General features: G+C 40.6%; 1 protein-coding gene across 2 annotated transcripts in view; it reads right to left on the bottom strand.

The window, feature by feature from the left end:
* The window catches only part of VPS53 (VPS53 subunit of GARP complex), a 235492-nt gene that overhangs the window by 64655 nt on the left and 145625 nt on the right, over window positions 1-25212 (bottom strand). For both annotated transcript variants that reach the window (XM_088449555.1, XM_088449556.1), the window contains one exon: window positions 22328-22406. In XM_088449555.1, the coding sequence (XP_088305681.1) occupies window positions 22328-22406 (79 nt within the window). The remainder of the gene's footprint in view (window positions 1-22327; window positions 22407-25212) is intronic.

A 25212-nucleotide genomic window follows, 5' to 3' on the forward strand; every position in this document is an offset into this window, starting at 1 on the left:
TTTTCTGAGCAGCATTGGTAATGCAGTTAAGATATTTATAGAAGTCATGATATGGAATCTGGAATAGTGATTGAATTTGTGGGAAGGAAAGATTTCATATCAAGAACAATGGACATCAACTAGAAAGAAAAGTTCTTGTCTTATTAGAGAAACTGTATAAAAACAATATTCTATCATCTAGTTCCAAAGTGATTAAATAAAATCTCTCTTTCCTAGAAATGAAGGAAACAGGTACAAAATGTTATAGAAGCCATAACAAAGTTCAAAATGCTAAACTAACTGTCGTGCTCCCAGTTACTTAACACCTTCCTGGAGTTCTTACAAAGCCTAATTGCCCACCTTCTAAATGCAACAAAATATCATGACTACAACACCTCAACACACCTTCCCTCTTGGTTTCAGTCTGTCCCCCCTCCTTCATTACTCCTTTCTGTTGCCACACCTTGCTCCACTCTCATAACACACTCCATCCAATGGCTATTAATGCCACTCTCTACAAAATAAGGAACATATTTTTAAAAGATAATTTGCTACTAATCAGCATTAAGATTTCTGATATGAGATATACTGTATAGATATAAGATGTTTGTAAAATTATACTTCCGCAAGATGTACCCTCTCCTCTTCTGTATTCCATTTCCCTGACTGAATTCAGCAAAGCTCAATAAACCAAGGCATAAAATGTAGGTCTGGGATCAACCTAGCTGAGAACTGAAGGGAGGCAGGGGCATCTCGTTAATAAATGTATTGGTGGCTTTGTCCCAAGCATGCAGATTAGCTGACATGGTGGAGAATGTGATCAATTTACCTCAGTGTTTTCCAAACCTGGTCCTCATGGTTTGTTCACTGTTCAGATATTAGCGATATCCGTGCTTCAGCACAGGTGGGTAAATCCAACTGACTGAGGTACTATCTAAGCCACATGTTCTCATGCATGGATATCCTTAGTATCTGGGCTGTGACTGGGGCATTATGACCGGGTTTGGGAAACACTAGTTTAGCTGGACTCAGCTCATTAGGAGCCATAGGAATGTACAATTGGAAAAGGAGAGCAGAGAGCTTTTTCTACCTATTATAACTTTTACGTGATCATTTAACTTAATGAAGTAGTTATAAAACACCAATTGGCCCTGTGTGAAATAGTAACTGCCCCCTTAGTTACTCGTTCAATTAGACTAGACACAAGTAGGCATGACTCCTATCAGCCCTACTGAATCTAAACATCTCCTGTATAGAATCTTTTCAGCAATGTGCAATTGGCTAATGGGTATCAACAAGTAGCAAAGTATGACACGATCAAGAGAAATTCCAAAAGAGATTAGAAAGAAAATGATTGAAATATATTAGACTGGAAAGGGTTACAATGCCATTTCTAAGGATCTGGGACGTCAGTAAACTGCATTGAGAGTTATTTTCTCTAAATAAAGAAAACTTGGAACAGTGGCGAATCTTCCCAGGAGTGGCTGGCCTACTAAACATACGTCAAAAGAGCATCAATGAATCCAGGAAGTAAAAAAAAAAAAAAACACAACTAAAAATCTAAGGAACTGCAGGCATTGCTTGCCTCAGGTAATGTCAGGATTCATGATTCCACCATAAAAAAAACTGAGCAAAAATGGTATCTATGATACAGTTGCAAGGAGAAAACCACTGTTAACCAAAGAGGAACATGAAAGCTAGGCTCACATTTGCAAAAACACATTGATGACCTCCAAGCCTTTTGGGCTAATCTTTTGTAGACTGATGAGTCGAAAATTGAATTTTTTGGAAGACATTGGGCCCAATTCATCTCCTGTAAAACTAACACAGAATTCCAAAATAAGAACATTATACCAACAGTCAACAATAGGTGGTGGTTGTGTGATGGTGTGGGTATGCTTTGCTGCTTCAGGACCTGAGCGACTTGACATAATTGATGAAATTGTGAATTTTGGGTTTTTTTAACAGAAAATTCTGATGGAGAATTTCCAGTCATCAGCCCATGTTCTGAAGCTCAAGCACAATTGGGTTATGCAGCAAGACAATGATCCAAAGCACAAGAGCAAGTTCACCTCAGAATGACTCAAAAGAAACAAAATTAAGGTTTTGGAGTGGCCAAATAAAAGTTCTGACTTGAATCCAATTGAGATGCTGTACCCTCCAACAGGATTGAATTAAAGAAATTCTGCAAACAAGAGTGCGCCAAAAGTACCTACACAACATTGTAAAAGACTGGTCTCCAGTTATCGGTTGCAGTTGTTGATGCTAAAGGTGGCATGGGGTAATTATTTTTTCAAATGGGTGATACAAGTGTGCGATAACTAGTTTCCTTCAATAAATGAAATTATCATTTTAAAAAAACTATTTTGTGTTTACTCAGGTTGTCTGTCTTATATTCAATTTGAAGATATGAAACAAGTTAAGTGTGACAAATGTGCAGCAATGGAAGAAATCAGGAAGGGGGCAAAAACTTTTTTCGCCACTGTTCAAGGTGTGGCTATTAAATAACGAGACTGTAGAGTAGTTGTAAAAAAAAAAAAATCCATACTGTGAGAGTTAAAAGGGAGTAAGGAAAACATTGACTTTGGACTATCCCAAAATGGATTAGCAAGTTTCACCCCTCTTGCACAGATAGTTTGCGGTCACCCAGCATTAGAAGTAGTTGTGTTTTTCCTGTGTGTCGTAAAAATGATTAGTTCAAAAGTAGAGCAACGTGTTAACTTAACATTTTTAGGTTAACATTGAACAAAACGACCACCAAATCTTCTCATATGCTTGGGACAGGGAAAGGGTAGGGACCCAAGCACTGGTAAAGACAATGATGTCTGCAAAGAATATAGTTTAAATAGGATATCTCCACTATAGTATTTAATAATTAGCCGGGAGGGCTCTATATTAATCTCGTTGTGGAGGTGCTCCCCAGAGCGTAAAAATTACTTAATGCTAGAGGGGAAAAGAAAGTACTCTCTATGTTGGGGGAACTAACGCCTATTTAAGAATTAGTTAAAACATAATTATTAGGCATACATTAAAAATTATATCATTAGACATGAAACCATGGAAAAAACATAAGGCAATATCATGAGAGTAACTTAACCCTATAAACGCAATGATAGCAGGCAAACAAATAATATGACATAAACATATGTAATTGGCATTAGTAAAGGGAAAATTTCCTAGGCAATCAGTGAGTTAAAAAGTCAACAGGATATCTGATATTTGTGTAATTTATTGCTCTATTGTAGGTGACACGGTTTTGAGGTTTATTTTTCTGTTTTCCGGTTATGACTGGCCGTCCAAAATAAAGAATTTTTTTTAAATAAAAAAGTCAAACAGGTACACGTTACAAAGTATATAGAACTTGACAAATCAAGTATTATTGTAGATTGAATAAGATCCCCAGTATTGGTGATATGCAAGATGTGAAAAAAGAGATAAGATGCTTTATAGTGGTGCTTCATAAAATGTAGTGTGTCAGAAGAGTGTAATTGAAACACCTTACTGCTCAGTCATAACAAAAAATACATACAAATAGCTATTCATCTGTATGCAAAGATGTCAGTAATCACAGGCGAGAAAGTAAATGAACATCAAACAATAATGTGAAGTTGTGAAATCCTCACATGATAATACCTTTGGTGTCTTAAAATAGTAGATCATCCACAGTAGATAATTAAACTTAAGTGGTAATAAAGTAATTAGGGAAATACTTAAAAAATCCAGGACAGAATTTAAAATGAAGTCATCCTCATATAGTGTGGAGAAGACAGCTGCTGCATGACATGTACCAAAGTAGTGAATGTCATGTGAGCGGGTCCTCCATTCTCACATGAGGTTTAGAAAGATAGTAAATTGACATATGCTGCTAATTTACAGAATAAGGTGGAATTGATACAGGTAGCGCAGATTCACATTGATTCAGCCAATCAATAAGTGTGTGAAGAAAAAGGTATCAACAGTAAGCAGATAGGGGAAAAGAAACAAGCATTCAGATGGGGCAGATTGTATGTCACCTGCATTTGTGTTTGAGTGGCACCAAAGATTTAGTGACATTTGTAAGAATGTTGAACGTCCCTGAAGGCCTTGCACATCAAAAACAAATGAAAATGTGGAAAAAAAATAGTTCGAATTGACCATCGAGCATCCGAATAAGAGCAGAAACGGTAACCATCGATAAAGAAATTGTTAGCCAAGTTATGCATGGAGTTCTTAACATGACAAAAGTTTAGGCTAAGATGGTTCCAAGGCTTCTCACTACCGAGCAGAAAGAAAATCGAAAGCAAATTTGTACAGCCATTTTGGAACAAATTCAAGCGGATGCGCATTTTTTTTAGATAAAGTTATTATTATTTGGGTAAATTGCTAATAAGTAAACAGATTAATTTTATATTGAATTGGTTATAATACAGGCATTTAATGTAAGGACTGACACAGCGAAGCAGAATATTACAATGTTTTGTGATGAAAATCAGCATACAGACGACACTGCACTACGAAAGAGCTTATTTGTTTTTCAAGAGAAGTAGTATAGCTAGAGATAAGCAGAGGACCTAGGACTGAGCCTTGGTACGTCAACTGTTAAAGGAAGCGGACACCAAAAGAGCGAATTTCAAAAGTAGGTTAAGTACCGGGATAGTGACAGTGGTAAATTACAATACCTAGTACAGTTATACAACTTGTACAGACAGATATCGACTGTTCTTCCACTGCTGGTTGCGTCCTTAGATCCTGTGAGACTTGATAGTTGGTTTCCGTATGTTCTCTGGGTTTTGTGAGCTCTAGTATCTATTTACTTCAACCCTGGGTTTTCTTCAACTCTCTTCAATTTATCTTTATATCCAGATGTTCAATCACAAGGATGTCAAAGATTGGGTAATGGGCTAAATTGTATAACTATGTATATCATCATTTTTAGGGCAGCACAGATGGTGTAATGGTTAGCATTACTGCCTCACAGCACTACGGCCCCAACTGTGTGGAGTTTTTATATTCTCCCTGTGCTTGCGTGGGTTTCCTCCCACAATCCAAAAATATACTGGTAGGTTAATTGGCTCCCAACAAAAATTAACACTAGTGTGTGAGCATGTGGTAGGGAATATAGATTGTAAGCTCTACTGGGGCAGGGACTGATGTGAATGAATAAATAATCTCTGTAAAAGTGCTGCGGAATATATGTGTGCTATATAAATAACTGATCATTTTTAACAGGCAAATGCATGAACTTTTGCTATTAATAGCCTATGCATCAAAATAAGAGACTTAGGGTTTTGTCGATTATTTTAGCATTGCTAAAAAAAAAAAAAAAAAAATCTCAAGAAATATGTATAACGATTTACAGACTTTGATATTCTGATTAAATATAATACTATAGTTTTGTAAACATCAAACACCCATGAAGTCCCAATCACTAACTTTTCAACACATTTAAAAAGGCCTGTCAATGAATTTAATGATATAATTATTTTCAATAGTAAATTATATAATGCCACAATGGTTGACATGAATATTTGGTAAAATTTCCAATATGGACACACAAGGATGAAGAAACGCATCAGTGACCACAATTTCAGTGGAACACACACCGGAAGCTGGAAATCCTAAACCAGAAGTGAGCGGACACCTTAGCCAGAAGCTCTTGTACACGGGCTGACAGCCAGTACCTGGTGGCAGTAGTGCAGCTTTGCAAGAGAAGAGGTCCCTCTACCTTGCGGTGCGATACCATCAGGTCAGGGAACCGATGCAGCCCATCCTTATAACGCTATATAGCCGCTTGGCTCGGGTAACAAGGAGTATAATGTTTAAGCACCAGTAGTATTCTTCCGCTTACTTCAGCTGGATGCTTTTGGCATAAGCTTGCTATTTGTGTGAACATGGTGCTAAATATCAATCTTCCCTCATGCTGCTGAAACAGAACAAACAGGACTTCTTGGGAAGTTATTATCATTTGGTATCCTGTGATTGTGCTGCAGCATATGTACTCGTTCTAAGATCTGCCTTATCCTGCTTTTTCCACTAACGCTATTACAATCTGCTACTAATATACTTACCATAGTGACTTTTGGCAAGCTTGCTGATATTTATTCAATTGGCTGGACTAGTACAATATAATCTGAGTCTATAGCTAATTAGTTCTATTTTTTTATTTTCTAACTGTGTTCATTCTTTTGTGATGAGATACCTTTAATTAGAATTAAAATATGTTTCATGTAATAAATATTACTATTTTCAAACCAGGAGCTGTTCTTGAGCGCTCACACTATTGTACTTTATATTCGGCATTTTAATGAGTACCATAAACAGTCAATGAAATGGAAATGTAGCTTCCAACTTCCAAGGACCAACAAAATGGAAGGGCTAATAGAAATCATGACAGCATATCATGGTGGTGGTCCCAACAAAAACAATTATGGGATGGATGCCTGTAAATTGGGTCTTTGATTAAAAGAGGACACTGCATAAAGGTTTTTTTTTTACTTTTTTCAATGTAAGTGTTATTTTTTCCAAGGTTCAGTATTTCCCATTGAATGATACAGTATGTGCCTTTCCAGTAACTTGCAGTTTTTATTGCGCTGCAAAAATTAAGTTTTCAATACAAAAACTGTGACACAACACCCTAAGGATCTCTAAAGCTGGGTACACATTAACAGATATATCTTCAGATCGAGTGATCTGCAGATATACTGTATCTTCAGATGATGGTTGTTCATACACACTGAACAACCATCATCGGTGTTCTGTGTGTTGGAGGTGGGCGGGTCACGGCCCCCTGGCTACGGTTGCCGCTGCAAGTGTACAGGCAGTTGGCTGACCGCCCGTACACACAGCACGATGCTCCAATATATCTGCCCATTGGCTGTGCAGCACAGCCGATACAATATATCTGTGAATGACGCCATTCACAGACATATCACTGGTACACACTGGCCGACGGGCGCCCGATATATTGGCCAATATATTTATCAGCCAATATATCTGCCAGTGTGTACCGAGCATAACAGGTGGCAATGTGTTTGGATAACCAAAGGAACAAATATGGCTAGGAAGGGCCTGTATTTATATACTCATACATGAGTGCAATATCCATATTGGACTCATGTATGTCAAATTACAGCCTGCAAGATTTGATGACGCACCATTACCATACAGAAAATTATTTCAGTTCTCTGTAGCTCAAAGGGATTACTTGTAGTATCTATGATTACAGCACAGCAATTTGTGTCACTTTCCTTTCCTATTTTCTTAATCCCAAAACATTTTTCCTTTTTTGACTAAATAAAGTGGTTGGAAAATAGCTGTGAACAGATATTTAGTTTATCATCTTTTTCTATGTCTTAGAGAAGCAGCAGCATGAAAATCCATTAGGGGAAAACTGAACTCCGCTGTGGCTGTCAGAATACATTTTCTCTTTTGGCCCTAAACGTTTTCCCCCTTGTGTTTTGCTTGGGAACATGCCAGGTAGTTTTCAACTGCTCCCATCTAACATGTATAATAATAAAAAGCCAACATTTGCAATTGCTACCTGCTGATTGCTATTTGTCTGCACACAGGTGCCTCTCTGCAGAGGTTGAGACTGGCAGGTAGAATGTTCTCAATACAGGATGCCTGGCCCATGGAATATACTAATTTGACAACGTGAAAGCAAATAGTTTGTCATAATGAGTTATATATAGGAGGTTGTCATCATTTACCTGCTTCATTTTCTTTGCTATATAATCCAATAAATATTTTCAAACAGCAAACCAGATTTTTAATGCATGATTCAGTTTAGATATAACTTTTTGAGTGGTGCACGTTTTCTTTGAAATTAATAAAAGAGGGAATACGTAAAATTTACATCATCCCAAAAGTGCAACACTTAAATATTGCGATTCACCTACCACTAGTTATGATACGATCATCTTATTTGTTTAGGAATGAGTATTTGTGAAGTAGATAAATTATTAGAGATGTGCCGCTACCCCCGTGTTTTGGTTCTGGATTGGTTTTTCCAAAACCTCACCTCTGTGTTTTGTTTTCGTGTTTTGGATCTGGATTTTTTCTTAAAAAATAAAAAAAACAGTTAAAATCAAATAAAATGGGCCTTTTTTTCGGTCGTACAATATTAATAACCTCAAATACATTTATTTCCACTCGTTTCCAGCCAATTTTGACCACCTCACAGCTCACAATATTGATTTTTTCATCTAGTTATAGGGCCAAAAGGTTGCATCCAGCTTGCTGGCTCAAAACTGATTGATATTATTATTAATAGAGTTGAGGATTGTGTAAAGATGATGGTTGGGATACCCTTGAGGATTGAAGAATTGATAGGTGATAGTTGGTGCAGCCCCTGCTGTAAAATGTATAAAATTTTTTATTAAAAAACAATTCATTGGGTGCAGCCCCTGGCTGAATAATTAATAAAAAGAAATTCACTGGTACAGCCCCTGGCTGTAAAATTGATAATAAATTAATTTAAAAACAAAGCATTGGTTCCTAAACCAACCATAACATTAATTTAAAATGTCAGGCAGCAATGCCCCAACAGCACATAATGGAATGGAAAAAGGTGCAAGATGGAATAGTCCTTGGGCCCTCCCACCCACCCTTATGGTTGTATACGAAACAGGACAGTTTAACAAAGCAATCATTTCAGTGACAAGGACTGCCAATTGTGGCTGAAATGATTGGTTTGTTTGGACCCCCATAGAACAAGCTGCCAATGTGATATGGATATGGAAATTAAAATGACCCCATACACAAACTGGCTTTACATTACTAGTTGTTGTCTGTTGGAAAAAACTCACAAGGTAGGACTTAAACCAAGGATCCAGAATGGTTGCCAAAATATTTTTTTCAGATTTCAATAGATTGCAGAGTCTTGGATCCTGGTGAAGTGAATCAAGGGCTTGATCCACCAGTCCGACATACTTTGCGCAATCGCTCCGTTTCACCTCCTCCTTCAGTTTCTCCAGCTGTTTTTGCAAAAGTCTGATGAGGGGAAGGACCTGACTCAAGCTGGCAGTGTCTGAACTAACTTCACGTGTGGCAAGTTGAAAGGGTTTGAGAACCTTGCACAACAAGGAAATTATTCTCCACTGCGTTTGAGTAAGGTGCATTCCCCCTCCATGGCCTATGTCATAGGCCATTATATAGCCCTGGACGGCCTTTTGCTGTTCCTCCATCTGCTGAAGCATATAGAGGGTAGAATTCCACCGAGTTACTACCTCGTTTGCCGAATGTCTAAAATGTCCAGGTAATATTTTGCGGGCCACGCCCCTGTCATTTTTAAAAAAAATGTTGCACCACCAAATTAATTGTGTGAGCAAAACATGGGACGTGTTGGAATTCGCCCACATGTAATGCTCTCACAATATTGGTGGCATTGTCCGAAATCACAAATCCCAAGGAGAGTCCAAGTGGGGTAAGCCACTTAGCAATTATTTCCTTGAGTTTTTCTAAGAGGTTCTCAGCGGTATGCCTCTTAGTGAAACCAGTTATACAAAAGAGTAGCCTGCCTCTGTATCAGCTGTCTTTGGTAGATGTTACTGCTGCTGTTGTAGGTAATACACCTACCCAGTAGGCTGTCACAGTCCTGTAATCCTTCGTTTCCCCTGTCCACATATCAGTGGTCAAGTGGACAGTGGGTACATACGCATTTCTGAGGACATTGATAAGGTTTTTTGAATGTCCTTGTACAGAATTGGAATTGCTGTTCTAGCGAAGTGGAATCTAGAAGGGATCTGGTAACGAGGACACATGACCTCAATTAACTGTTGAAACCCCACTGTGGTAATGGCGGATACTGGACGCACATCTAATACCAGCATAGCTGTTATGGCATCAGTAATCCGCTGTGCAACTGTGTGATTGTGGTCATACTTGTTTGCCCTTGCAAACGATTGTTTGACAGTTAATTGTTTTTTGGTGGATACACTACAAGTAGTCCTCCTCCTGGTCCCCTTCTGGGATGAAGATCCACTCACAGCAACAGCAGCAGCAACAGGCGTAGTCATCAAGGATCCTTCTGAGGAAACACGGATAGGAGTCAATCATGCTTCGAATTCCAACATTGGATGCAGCAGGACTACTCCCGATGACGAATGAGGATGCTGATGATGCAGGTGTTGGAGATCGAAGGCGCTTGGATCTCACAGAGAGGGCGCAGGTAGGTGACACTGGACTTTTTACGTTTTGAGTTTTAGAACTTGGCGAAGTACACTGATATTTGATGAATGCGCCCCAAGTGATAAAACAAGGAGGTTCCTAGGTGGTTTAGATCCCTCCCTCTACTCACTCTTGCATGGCAACGGTCACATATGGCTTGACAACTGTTGTCTGGATCGGGGTGGAAATAATTCCACACGTGAGGAGTAGATTTTTTTGTCTTTTGTCCCGGCATGTCAACAATGGGCTTTGGTTTTTTCAATCCCAGGGCAACAGCTGTTGCCTTACTTACACAAAGGACATCCTTGGCATCAACATCCTCATCACCAACATCTTCATCATCCTTAGCGCCTTCAATTACCAAAATATCCTCCTCCTCCATGTGCAATTCCACAGAAGCATCCTCAATGACTACGTCTGCAAGATGTTGACTACCCTTCCCCACATTTACAGAGGGCACACAAATGTTGGAACTTGAAGGATCCTCCAGTACACTAGTATTTAGGTCTGGCTCACACATGGCAACCACGGAAACACTTGCACTCTCCTCAGGGATTTGCGATTTCGATTTCTCAGGGCACACAGTTGGTTTTTCCGGAGCTGTCTTAACAACTTTAAAATTTTTAATTGGACCACCACCACTACTACTACAAGCAGAAGAGCTATCAGAATCAGCAGTTTTCATAAAGAAAGGCCAAGGCCTTATCCTTTCCTTGCCAATTCGTATAGTGAATGGCATATTGCCAATTTTTTGTTTTTCTAAAGGCAAATTTCCTTTAAATTTTTTTTATTAACTTCAGTAAAACTTGCTTTACCATATCGATGGCGTGACTTAAGCCCTGGTGCATGGTCCTTCATAGAAGACGTGGAAGTTGACGGCCTTGCACTGCTGGCAACAGCTACAACATGTGGTTCTTGAACTGGCTCTCCTGTCATGTGACAGCCCTCCATATTTTCTGAAGCAGTGTCACAAGCACCAATAGTATAGCCAAAGTGCGGTTACAAAATTCACACACGTGCAGTTGACAAACACAGACAAAAAAAAATTTACATTTTTTTTCAGCTCCAGAACTTGGGCCCAGAGCACGATTGATGACGACTAGAGTCGGGCAGCACTAGGTTGCAACTTGTGTTGCTGGCTAGATCTTGTGCGGTTAAGCCTAACACGCGCGCGCGCAGACACACAAAGATAAAAAAAAAAGACTATTTTTATTTTTTTTCAGCTCCAGAACTTTGGGCCCAGAGGACAGATTGATGACCACTGGAGTCGGGCAGCACTAGCTTGCGTTGCTGACTTGCTGTATTTGGTGCGGTTAAGCCTAACACGCACACAGACAAATATATATTACACAAAAAAATATACACTTTATTTGGGTCCAGAATTGGACGCAGATGGACACAGCAGACAGCACAGCACCAGCCCAGAATGGATCAGCAGCAACAGCCCAGATGGATACAGCAGACAGCACAACACAACACCAGCCCAGAATGGATCAGCAGCACAAGCCCAGGACACAGCAGACAGAACAGGACCCTGCATACAGAACAGCACAGCACCTCTCCCCAGCCCTACACTACCCACCCTCCCTGTTCGGTCTCCACAGCCGGAGTGAAATGGCGCCCGACGCGTCCCTTATATATAGACAGGAAAGCTTGCGAACTGCGAGATTTCGTCTCTATAGTTTTGCCTCGATTTGAGAGATCCGAGTCTGCAGGAACATCCGAGCTCACTTGCATCCGACTCTGATTCCCTTTGTTCGGGTGGGTTTGGATCTCTTAGATCCGAACCCGTTCATCTTTATAAATTATAGTCTACTCCCAAAGATGCAGTAATATCTGGGAAACTCCCGAAACATGAGGTGATTTCCTGGACTCCAGATAGAGTCCGACAATCTCCCTGAAGCTGGACCAGACAGACGTGGTGGGCAATATTCACCTCATCACTCTCCATTCACCACGGAGGGAACAATGGGTAAAATAAGTAATGATTACATCTGTGTGCTAGCCATTTTCTTGTGCCACACTTAAGATGCCCATCCACTAGAAAACTGTCAAAAGACTGAATGAATCTGATGTGCCTACACTGAACGAGCAGTCATTCAGTGTAGGAACAATCAATCATCTACTAACATCCAGCGGGAGGGCGCATTGCTGGTCGTTTAGACATCTTAGTGAACGATTTGCAAATGATTAATGAATGATTGAACGAGAACGATGTCGTTATCATTCAATCGCTCAATTTAATTGCTTAGCAGATTACTTCTGGTAAATAAACTACAAGCTGCAAGAAAATAGCTGCAGCTCTCCAGCATACAGATGTAGGCATTCTTCTTCCCAATGTGTCCTTAAAATAACTGGCCAGTGTGATTGCCATGCACACAGAATATAAAGCAGAATAATAAAATGTACGATTTTCATTCCAACTAAATGCCAAATTGGAATGGCAATCGTGCATAGGATTATAGCAAACAATATAGTCAACAGTTATTCAGGCCCAGTAACAGGGGGGTAACCAGGGGAAATTTGTACCGGGCCCTGACATTGCAAGGGGCCCCACAAGAATCTCCGGAGTACAGTTCATTTGCCCCCTGGACCAGTCAGGTTGCTGCCGCTTACCTGTACTGCTACAATATTCATATTCAGCAGGGAACTAACAGCAATAAAAAGCCCAGTGGCTGGCACAATAAAGTGTTTTATCCCCCTGGAGTAACGTGCGTGACGTTGTGATGTTAAGCCACTGGATAGGAAAGGAGCCGTGAAGAGGAGCAGCAGGCAGCAGTAGGTGTGGGCTGAAGATGGAAAGACACAGGGCTGGGTGAGGATGGGCTGAAGATACAGACACACAAGAGGGGGATTGTGCTGACAATACAGGGCTAGTGAGACACAGGGGGAAGGTCTTCGAGACAACGGGGAGGGAGAATGAGGTTGAGAAGACAAGGGGGTATGAGGCTGGGAGAAACCGATGAGGGTAAAGACTGGGTGGTACACAGGTGAATGTGGCAAGATACAAAGAGGGCAATGACACTGAGAAATACAGAAAAGGATAAGGCTGCAAGACATAGAGGGGGATGAGGCTGCGAGACAGAGGGGGATGTGGCAGAGACAAAGAGGGAGAAGATACTGAGAAATACAGAGGAGGATGAGGCTGTGAGACACTGAGGGAGATGAGGATGAGACACTAAGGGGAGGGATGAGGCTGTGAGACACTGAGGGAGATGAGGATGAGACACTAAGGGGAGGGATGAGGCTGAGAGACACATGGGAGGGATGAGGCTGTGCAGGATAATAGTGTAATAACAGAATAAACTACATAATAGAGTATGGCCTGGTTCCCATAAAGGACTGCTAGGGCCTGCCTGCACTTGGAGAACCACAACTGCCAGCTTAACCTGGCACTAGGCCAGCTGGGACCTGTAGTTTGCCAGGGAAAAATGTCATTAAATACAATACACCACTTTAATAATAAAAAACAAAATAAATGCACCTCTTTCAGACTTATTTTGTTAAATATCGGCCCCTTAGTTCTGCCCGATCCCAGCCAAAGTATTTGCATTATTTCAGGGACTGGAAGCAGTCTAGTCACGGTTTTTGTTCTTTTCAAATCCACTTGTACTACAGTGTACTACAGGACCATTGGACTATTTAATTCCAACATGGCTGAAAGATGTGTTTATTTATTGTTATTTATTTTTAATTAATTTATCTACATTTTTGCCTTTTAATCTACAGGTCATAGCTGGCCTCGGTGTTGTGGCAAGCTGCCATTAGTGGTCCTCCATTTGGCACCTATGCCATGCTAGGACCTGTAGTTCGCCAAGGACTAAGCATTTATTTCTATTTTTAACCCCATAACCACCACCCTAGAGTGTGGTTAATACCCCTAGTGCTATTGGTACTAGGGCTGGTTATACCTAGTAGGTTGGGAAGGGGGAAATCAGCCCTAGTGCCAACTGGCCTCTAGGGTTCCAACAATCCAGTCTGGCAGTGGTGTGTGTGTAAATTATGGTTTTTGTCACCAGGATTTCTTATATGTGTAGAGCTTGTATATTCTCCCCATGTTTATGTGGGGGTTTACACTCCTCCTGCCATCCAAAAAAACATACTAGTAGGTTAATTGGCTTCTGACAAAACAAAATATGAACTCTAGTATATTTAAATTTATATTTATATTTTATATTGTAAACTATATAAAAATTATTAATAAATAAATATTAGGGTGATCATGGTAATGCCTATTAATTTAAGATGAGATTATGGGAATATTTGTTTAATGCTAGGATGATTTGGGGTCTAATAATTAAATGTTGGGTGGAGTTTAGTAGGAGAACTTAAATTAAATGTGAATAGTAATTATTTAATGTCAGCATTGTTTGGTGGGGGTAGGTTTATTTATTCAATGTGAATGTGATTAAACATATGTCCATGCAAGAGGGGGGGCAGGTTTAGTTATTAACGCTGAATACTTTTAATTTACTGTCTGGAAAGGCAGGAAGAAAAAGGTTTAGACCTGGGTGCTATTGATTTCAGTGGCTTTAGAATATTCACTCATTGATAAGCTTTCCCTATTTTATGTACCCCATGATCCCCTTATTCAAAAAGGGCTGCAACTTTCCAGTGCCTAGACAAGCTGCAACAGACTTTAGACAGAAGCAGCTGGACATAGTGAAAGATACAAGAACAGGTAGGAAAGCTGGACAGTCTGCCAACTGCCCGGATTCCAGTGGGACAGTCTCAAATTTGGAACACTGTCCTACTCAGCCAAGACTTTGTGCCCACAGTAATGACTGTAATGTTCCACTTCACAGTACTCTGCTTATTATTAGCTGCTTGTACCTAGTAGTAGTGCAAGCATCATTATTTATTTTAAGTGTGTGGGAAGGGTTTGGACAGTGGCTAAAATGATGACGTGTCGCTTACATGATCATCGTGCCCACTCTGGTAGCATGGGAACCTACCTCTAGAAATCCTGTGGATTCCTCGCTGTGCCTCCTGAAGGTTTGTCTTGCACGTCCAGCTCCACCCAGATACACCCATGAGTGAAGCTGGATATGCCCTGAGAAGGACACACGAATCCCCTTTGGTGTTATGTGCACATTTTCTTTCCCTGACATAATTTTTCAAAAGTGGGCATGTATCATCTAAGTATAGTAAGTTATACAATTTTAGTGACGTAGAATGTGGAAGAAAGAATGACTGGACAGCAATGGGTCCTGGAGGATATAGATGTGAGTAAAGTAAAAGACAACAGCAGAAGGTGAATAGCAGATGTAAAAAGGGGTGTGGTATAAAAGATCGACAGTAACAAGGTCGAGAGGTAATAGATCGGCACCAAATGGTCGACATGTAATAGGTCGACATGTACAAAAGGTCAACAGGTACAAATAGTCAACTAATAAAAGGTTGACTGGCAAAAGGTTGACTAAGTTGAAGTGGTCGACAATTTTTTTTTGTAATTTAACCCTGATCCTAATCCTCTCCCTAGTGCCTAACTATAACCAACCACTAGTGACTAACCCTAACCAACCCCTCCGGCAGCCTAACCCTCATCCAAAAAATCTTGGAAAACCCATAAAAGTCGACCATTTGAACATGTCGACTTTTTATCCCTGTCGACCTATTGACTGTCGTCATATTCACTGTCGTTCATTCATCCACATCCTGTAAAAAGTGTCCTCTCCCTCCCACACTGTAAATTCCCTAGCAGTGAGATTGGCTGCCGTGTCTAGAGAACTTGTAGAGTAGACTATTGCCATGGATTCACTATGCAAAAATATGGGAATGGAGCCTTACTGAGGCAGCCATTATGAAAAGGACTTGCCTTTTATTAAGATATTTTAGAAAGTATGAATAACCAGAAAGAGTCACGTTGACACTGCTGTTACTTTAAATCATTAAGTCTGCAAAATATAGTCAATACTATATGATTAGTTGTAGTTGCTCACTTGGGCTAAATATAGAACAGCCACATATAATTTTGTGCTATGAAACAGCTCTTCTATGAAGAATGAATCTAACAAAGAAATATAACATTCCAGTGCTGGCCATGTCTGTATCGTGTTCACAGGCTGTTTCTGTTAAAAGACAGTTTCTATATTTATTTTGTGGTGAAATAAAAACATTGACTTTTACACATCTATACCAGACTTCAGAAACACAGCATGGTCTTATTTACCAGAGTAAAGGCGTAACAGCAGGTTTACAAGGGAGATGACAGAATACTCAAGAAAGAGAATAAGAAAATATCCACTTTCTTTAGTAACTGATTTAGCAACTTACGCTGCCTTCTTACAGAGGATTTAAAAACTATATTTTGGATGATATAGAAAAGCTTAAACTACCGTTTTCCCTTCAATTGGTTGTCTTAAAAAAGCTTTGTTAACTAAAAAAAATCAAAAGTGCATGAAAAAATATGGTATGAACTTACCCTTGTTATCTCTATTTCTACGAAGTCCATAGGGTTCCACAGGATACCTTGGGGTATAGGCGATGGTGGCAGACATCGGGCACCTCAGAGTTAATTTTTCAGCCTCCCAGGATGCACTGGGGTCCCTCTCCTATACCCCGCCCCCGAGCCAAGGCAAATCAGTTATGTAACAAGCCATAGGCCGGAGGAGGTGAAGAAAGAGAGAGAAGAAAGTCTGGAACACACAAGAATCACATTCTCACCAGAAGGAGACGGAAAAGCCGGTGACAAGAACAAAGCCCATCTGCAGTACAGGTGCGACAGGTCGGGAGTCCTGTGGAACCCTATGGACTTCGTAGAAAGAGAGATAACAAGGGTAATTTCTTACCATATCTCATATTTTCTACTTCAGGGTCCATAGGGTATCCACAGGATACCTTGGGGATGTCCTAAAGCAGTATCCTTTAAGGGTGGGGACGCTCCTGTGCTGAAAGGAGAATCCGCCGCCCGAAGGATGCATCCTGAAAGGCGAAGGTATTAAATGCATAATACCTCACAAAGGTATGGACAGAAGACCACGTGGCTGCCTTGCAGAGCTGAACAGCTGGGGCACCACAACGAGCTGCCCACGAAGGACCTACAGACCGAGTAGAATGAGCTTTAACAGAGGATGGTACAGGAAGGCCCTCATGAATGTAAGCCTCAGAAATAGCCATGCGAATCCACCCTGCCAAAGTCTGCTTAGTGGCAGGCCAACCCTTCTTACGGAAACCAAAGAGGACAAACAAAAGAGTCCGACATCCGAAACGAATTAGTACAGTCAACATAAATCCTTAGAGCACGTACCACATCCAAGGAGGCCTCACCAGCTGAGAGGTCTGGGGAATTAAAGGCTGGCACTATAATTTCCTCATTAATGTGGAAACTAGTTACTACCTTAGGTAGGAAACCAGGGCGTGTGCGAAGCACCGCACTGTCCATATGAAAAATCAGAAAGGGAGGGCGACATGAGAGAGAGCCCCTAAATCTGACACCCTTCTGGCCGAAACAATGGCCAGAAGAAACACAGTCTTAGCTGTATACCATTTGAAATCCACTGAGCCCAGTGGTTCAAATGGCGGTCCTTGGAGAAAGTCTAGAAGTGAGGAGACCTATAACCAAGGCTGCCTCATTAACATATATGGATCCAAGGCATGTTCCCCCTGTTCCATTCTCTGGCTACCCAGCTTAGTCATTGCTGGTCTGGAAGCCCCCCCTGTAAGGGAGTATATGGACTTCCAACAAAGTACCACTCTGCGATACGTAGCATTCGAGAGAACATAGACAAAGGTGAAGTACTCACTAGGCATGTAATGAACTACAGGAAATGGATAACCTGCAGCTAACATTAATGTAATATCACTGACGAAGAGAATTCCGCAGAAAAAGTTTGCGCCCATGAAACCTCGCACTTGTGAAAAAGTATCGCTTTGGCGAAAAAGTATCGCTTTGGTGAATCCCAGACCGCCTACCTAGCGTGGCATACACGCAAAACTTCATCGCAGAAGCGAAGAGTAGGCGAAAGGGCACAATATGCGGATTCCGCCTAAAGCGTGCCCCATGTTGGCTTAAGGGAAATCCCTGCAACATGGACTGGAGGTAGTAGTCAGTCTCTGTACAAAGGTAGAGAGAGAGACACTACTGCGTGGGAGCAAATGACAGTCGATCATATGGTTTTAAACACTGAAAAAAAGGACAAAAAAAATTGTTCAAATTGGTTACATTTGTGTGTTTTAACCAATTTGTCTGAACAACCATTTTTGGCTATTTTCCAATGTTTGTGAGTAAATGGACGATTGTCATTTACTCCCATACATTACCAGGTTACAATCAGCCAGATTAGACAGATATCAGACAGAAAATTGTATAGTGAATGCCCAGCTTCAACCTAGTTGAATGATAGAATCAACTTTTTTAAATTGCAGTGGGGTCAAAGGCCAGCTACTGTCAGACAATTGCGGCAAAACCTCATTCACATAATCTGTGTGGTTCAAGACCACTATGTCCCCGCCCTTATCGGCGGGGCGAATGACGATATTAGTGTTATCATGCAGTGAATTAATCGCCGCAATTTCTTGTTTAGATAGATTAGAGCAATAAATCTTAAGTAGGGAATCAGCCTTAACTAGCCTCATAAAAATGTAAATCGATGCATTAGGTGAGGGGGGGATCAAAAGTACTGCCAACCCTAAAGGGACTATGTACTAGATCCTGGTTACTCTCTCTTGCAAAAAAAAAATATCTTTAAGTCTTAGGGGCATATTCAATTAGGTGCGAAAAGTCCAGTACTTTTCGCCGACAGCGCTGGTTTTCCATGCGGAAAAGTATCGTGCTTGTCCCTACTTATCCCCGTGTTCAATTAGAAATGGGCGAAAACGTGACCCGGCGAATTTGGACCTCGCGGGGATCACTATAGATACCCCCAAATAGGCCTGCTGAAGGTATTTGGGGTAATTAAATGATCTCAATAACTGCTAATTAGCGTGTTTGCAAAAGTGGTGAAGAATAGCATTTAGACGTAGAAGTAGTCCCAGCAAATTTGGGGAACACGAAAATGGGTGCAAGCATATTTTAAAGTTGCTAAAGTGAAGTTTGGAAGAACCTAAGAAATCCAACTTCCGCAAGCACCTGCAATTTTAAAATCACCTGGGGCATACTTGGGGTCCCCCCTGGAGTCTTTTTGCTAGTTTTTAAGTTTGTCCTCAAACTTTGTACTTTTTCACCCCCTTTTTTCAAAGTCATTTTTTGGGGTGTTCGTAAGTATTTTTTAAACTTTTTTTTTGACACAGTTTACCTTTGGGGGACTGTCCCAAGGATGCAGAGTTGCTCCCGCTAGTTTGCGCCCCAAAATCCTAATTCTGCACTTTTTTCTGACAGCTTTCATAGGAAAAACTTTTTCGCCTATTCCAATGCATTGACTTTTCGCACCGGCAAAAAGTTTTTGGAATTGTTTATGGGGATAAGTTTTCGCCAGGCAAAATGACGTCACCGGCGATACTTTTCCGCAGAAACTGATTTTTCGTACCTAATTGAATATGCCCATTAGGGAGTTCCCGTTCAAAACAAAACTACGTTGTTGAGACGCCTGTACAAAAGACAGGCCCTTTGATAGTCCAGCGGTTTCATGTTAGACAAATCTAATATAGATAGATACATATATCTCTCTCTATATATACACACATGCACTGTACATACACAATAATAATAAATATAATAAAATCTTTTTTTTCTTTTGGCTTACAATCATAGTCATTGCTTTTACAGACATATTTAGATGTCGGAAATAATCACTGTTTAACCATGTGTTTACTTATATTCTATAAAAATATTTCTCACTCAGAGCAGTAAATATATTTAAAATTAAATTAATTATATAGTGTCACTCAGCATATGCTACTATCTGTGATGATCATCTAGTTTAAGACTCAATATCAGCAATAACCTACTGTAACAGGATGCATGCAGTTCACCAAACACAGATCCATGTAAAACACACCTAGTATATCAACACACCTTTATCCCGCGTACTTGTTTCTTTCGTTTATGATTTAACACCATGAGGGGTATTCAATATGAAACGTTAACCTCGCCGTCGAAAATGTCGCCACACATCGGAGCTTTTGCCGGCGAAAAAGTATCGCGCGCGCCCCCGCTTATCCCCGTATTCAATATGAAATCGACGAAAACGGGACCCGGCGATACTTGGATTGGCGAAAACAAATGGGAATTTTTTGGAAATAATTGTAGGACCCCCCTAAAGATGTCCAGACCTCGGGGTTCACTATGGGTACCCCCGTTTCTGCCTGCATAAGAAAGTCGGGGTTTTTAAATAGCCGCGGCAGGTGTTTTTTTCCCGACTTTAAAGAAATGATGCAGTAGAGCATTTAGCTTTTTTTTTTCTTTTTAAAAGTGGTCCCATCAAATTTGGGGTACATGAAAACGGGTACTAGCATATTTTTAAGTCCCTAAAGTTATTTTTTAAAAATTCTGCAAAAACGCACCTGTCGCTAGTTTGCTCAATGAAAAAAACACCTGCCACATACTTGGGGACCCCACCAGAATTAATTTCGTCAGTTTTGGCGGGAATTTTCGGGAAATATGCCTGGGACTCCCCTAAAGATGTCCAGACATGGAGGATCACTATGGGTACCCCTGTTTTTGCCTGCAAAATAAAGTCGGGTTTTTAAATAGCTTTGCCAGGTCTTTTTCCCTGCCGCGGCTATTAGAAACCCCGACTTCCTTCAGTAGTTAAAAATGGGGGTACCCATAGTGATCCCCCATGTCTACACATCTAGGGGGGTCCCTAGAATATTTACCAAAAATTCCCGTTTTTGTTGAACCTGTAAAAAAAAAGTAGCAAAAATTTACAAAAAAAAAATGACATAAGGTCCCCCCCCAAAAGCCAAACCAGGCTTGCCAGCCAGTGGTGGTTTCTAAAAATACGGGGAACAAAATGTGTAGGGTTCCACCGTATTTTAGAAACCAACACCAGGCTGCAGGGACTAGTGCTGGTTTTAATTCTAGGGGGCAAGCCTGGTTTGGCTTTTGGGGGGGGACCTTATGTCATTTTTTTTTTGTAAATTTTTGCTACTTTTTTTTTTACAGGTTCAACAAAAACGGGAATTTTTGGTAAATATTCTAGGGACCCCCCTAGATGTGTAGACATGGGGGATCACTATGGGTACCCCCATTTTTAACTACTGAAGGAAGTCGGGGTTTCTAATAGCTGCGGCAAGTGCATAAATGCGACTTTGAAGAAAATGATGCAGAAGAGCATTTAGATTTTTTTTGGGGGAAAAATAACTGTGCCCAGCAAATTTAGGGTACTTGAAAATGGGGGTCAGCATATTTTAAAGTTGCTAAAGTGACTTGAAAAAATCGTGAAAAACACACCTGCCGCAAGCAGCTGCAATGAAAAAAACACCTGGGGCATACTTGGGGACCCCCCCAGAGTCAAGTTCGCTATTTTTTAACTTTGTCCCCCATTTTTTTTTTTTGGCCCCCAAATTCAAAGTGCTTTTTTTGGGGAGTCCCGTTTTTTTTTTTTTTTTTACACAGATCGTTTCAATGGGTCATTCTGAAGGGTGTAGGCTATTTTTTTTTAAGCCTGCACCCCTAAACCCCAATTCTGCACTTTTTTTCGCCATCTATTCAGTGGTGAAGTTATCCCCGTTTTTTTTTCAAAGACTTTTCGAACCTGCGAAAACATCGCAAAAACTGAGTTTTCGCTCCATGTTGAATACCCCTACATATATCATTCTCCCTATTCAGAGTTTCGCTTATAATATTTCTTTCTCATTTACTTTTTTACTTTTTTCTCCACAATACACCTAATTTTTTTCTTACACCCACAGCCTCTCCAATTTGCATTGAATCATAGTTACTTTTTGAAAATTTCCCTCAAGGGGCAAGTGCAGAGGGCATGAAAACATGATTTGTGTTATCACTGCCCTGTTACTTCCATCACTGCGCAATTTGCAGCAAATAATGTTATCATGGCCTGACTAGTTAAATAGGGGAGTTGGCATGATTTGGGATGCTGGTCTACTCTCCGGGAAGTCTGGGAGAATACACCTAAATTCAGGAGTCTCCCAGACTTTCCGGGAGAGTAGCCAAGTGTGCCATTCATTTCTTTAATAAGCTGACTGGCTCCTGTGGTCCACCAACACACATCCTGGATAAATATATGAAGGGGTTTCAAGTGTGATTTCCCTTACTGAACATGGATTGCATGAGCCAATGAGACTGAAAAGTACATACCTTACTCATGGCAGTGAGTGCAGGATCACAGGCAGAGTCCAGATCTTGAACAAGAAGTTGAATACTGTTTGAAATCACTCTAAAAAAAAAAAAAAAAAGAGTGCAATAAAGTGTGATATTTCCTATGGAATTATTTTTATATTGTACCTGTAATACAGTAGGTGGACAGAGAAGTCTACATTTCCATAAACATAAATATCTTAATGTTTATTTTTATTTTTCCACTATTCAGGCAACACCCAGAATCTATACTGTGAAAAACTACTGCAAAAAAGTTTAGTATATATTTATTTTCTAGGTATTTATTAACAGTTTCTTATATAGCGCAGCATATTCAGCTGCACTTTACAATTTGAATCAACATTAATAGAACAAGACTAGGTTGTAAAAGACAGCCAAAGGTAAGAGGGCCCTGCTCACAAGCTTACAGTTACCTGTTTTAATGTAAAACTCCCAACAGAATGGATTGGACAGTTTTTCAGTGTGAACAATTAAAGCTGATGCAAAAGATATACTGATAATCTATCACTAATACAGAAACCGGGTTTACAATGGTCACTGAAAAATGTGTACCAGATTAGAATGGGTTATCTATGAAATGATACATGGGTAGATTGAGCAAAGCACACCATTTACATAGCTATTATTCTATAACTAATGGGGAAATTCAACAAGCCGCTGTAAATTACTGCGACTAATTGGTCCCTTGAGGGTTATTCAATTGTACTCGATAGCCAGCACTATCCGAGATTTCTTCTCATCTGCCCAGAGACAGGTGAAACAAAATTCCCGATAAATGCCGTATTTTTCATCGCCGTGATCGCGAAAACATATGGATCCGGGCACTTATAACGCATCCTATGTGTGTTCGTCTGAAAATTGGAAATTTTTTGAGCGGTAAAAACAAGGGGTAATTGAATTGCCCCAAAAAATAAAAAACGCAGAGAAGTCACTTTTTTACTGCACAAAAAATCATCATGCGGAATTGAAATATTTTAAACCCAAATATAAAGTGGAAAAGTACAAAAATAAATAATAAAAAATGTGGATGTCTTGTATCATTATTATCATATGTAAAATACATGTATGATATTGGGTTAAAGTAAACAGATTTGGTTTTATGTCATATTCCACCTCTATGTCTATTAATTACTACACTAAATATTACAAATAATTTGTTTATTGGAGGTCAATAACATTACTCAAGTTAAAAAAAAAATCACTGTCATTTCTACAGCCTAGCTACAGTAGTTATGGGTGCCAGATTATCTCAGAAAGAGATATAAACAGCCAATTCCTGAGGTATGGCCACATTCTCTGTACCTCTGGACAAATAAACACTATATACAACATTATTTGTGTTTTATAGGACTTATTTCTATCCTTTTTATTTCATTTGATTACATGCTTATTCATTTAATTTTCATAAACTTTTTATTTGTAAGTACTGTAACTTTCAATTAAAGCTAAAACCAAGATATGGACTTGATGCTCTAAAACAGGTATGGCCAGACTTTTGGACTCGGTGATCTACTTTTAAAACTTAAAACCTTTCATGATCTACCGAGCCAAAAATGGGGGCGTGGTATGCAAAAAAAGGGGGCGTGAACTCAAAGCAAGGGACGTGGGGGTCTGTCCTGGCAAAATCACACATAGTATCCCCAATTCAAATTACTCCAAACAACAGCACAATCTTATTCACATTGATGAAAATAGTAGTATCCCTTATTCACTTTATGACACACAATAGTGCCCATTATAAACAATGCCCACAGTAGTGCCCCTTATACAATGCCCTTTATGCAGTGCCCCCAGTTGTGCCCTTTTATTCAGTGCCCCCCGGTGAGCCCTTTGTGCCTTGCCCCCAGTAGTGCCCTTTATGCAGTGTCCCCCTTATGCTGTTCCCCCAGTACTGGTGCCCCCTCTGCCCTGTGCATTACTTGCCTGGCCAGGGCTCCCATGTAGTCATCCGCTGCCTGCCGCTGGCTGGATCTAATTAGATCCCGCAGGCTCTTCACATCGCGGGAGACACAGGTGACGTCACACACGCTCCCGCGCACTGCATCACTGGGAACGCTGGCTTCTGAAGTGTTCAGTGGCTTCTTTAGTCTCTGATTACTTCAGAGACCAGCATTCCCAGGAACTGCAGCAGGTTGGTCGCGATCTACCGGTAGATCGCGATCGACCTTTTGGCCAGCCCTGCTCTAAAATGAATGAATTTGGTTTTTATTTATATTTAGAAATATTTAGCCATTACATACAGTATATGCAGACTGTAGCTGGTAAACAGTCTGAAGTAACCATTTGTCTGCTTAATACCAGTAGAGGGACGTGGTCAGGATGCCGGCGGATGGGATGCCAGATGTCAATATACCGATGCTGGAATCCCGACGTCTCCTTCCCAAAAGGATCAAGATACCGATGTCGGCAACCCGATGGCAAGTATGCAGGTTAGGGTTCGGCCAGGGATGGGGGGGGGGTTAGGTTTAGGCACCAACCAGGGAGGGGTTAGGGTTAGGCACCACCCGGGGAGAGTTAGGGTTAGGCACTACCCGGGGAGAGTTAGGGTTAGGCACCACCCGGGGAGAGTTAGTAGGGGGGGATAGGGGGAGGGTTAGGCTACTTACAGGCCTCTCGGGATCCTGAACATCGGAATGCCGCTGTCAGTCTTCTGACCGCCGGCAACCCGACCGCTGGTCAATCATATGTATTTCCCAGTAGATTGTGCATGTTTCATACACTATAAATATTAAAATGAACCCTTGGTGACACAGTAACAGGTAGTCTGTGTGGGTTGCGATTTTATTCAATCCTGCAGCAAAGATCAAAAGTGTAAACTTGCACGAAAAAATTGCCTCATGCAGCAGCACAAATGTTATCTGTGC

Source organism: Taudactylus pleione, unplaced genomic scaffold (genome assembly GCF_031769625.1).
Source record: "Taudactylus pleione unplaced genomic scaffold, aTauple2 ptg000487l, whole genome shotgun sequence".
NCBI classification, from domain to species: Eukaryota; Metazoa; Chordata; class Amphibia; order Anura; family Myobatrachidae; genus Taudactylus; species Taudactylus pleione.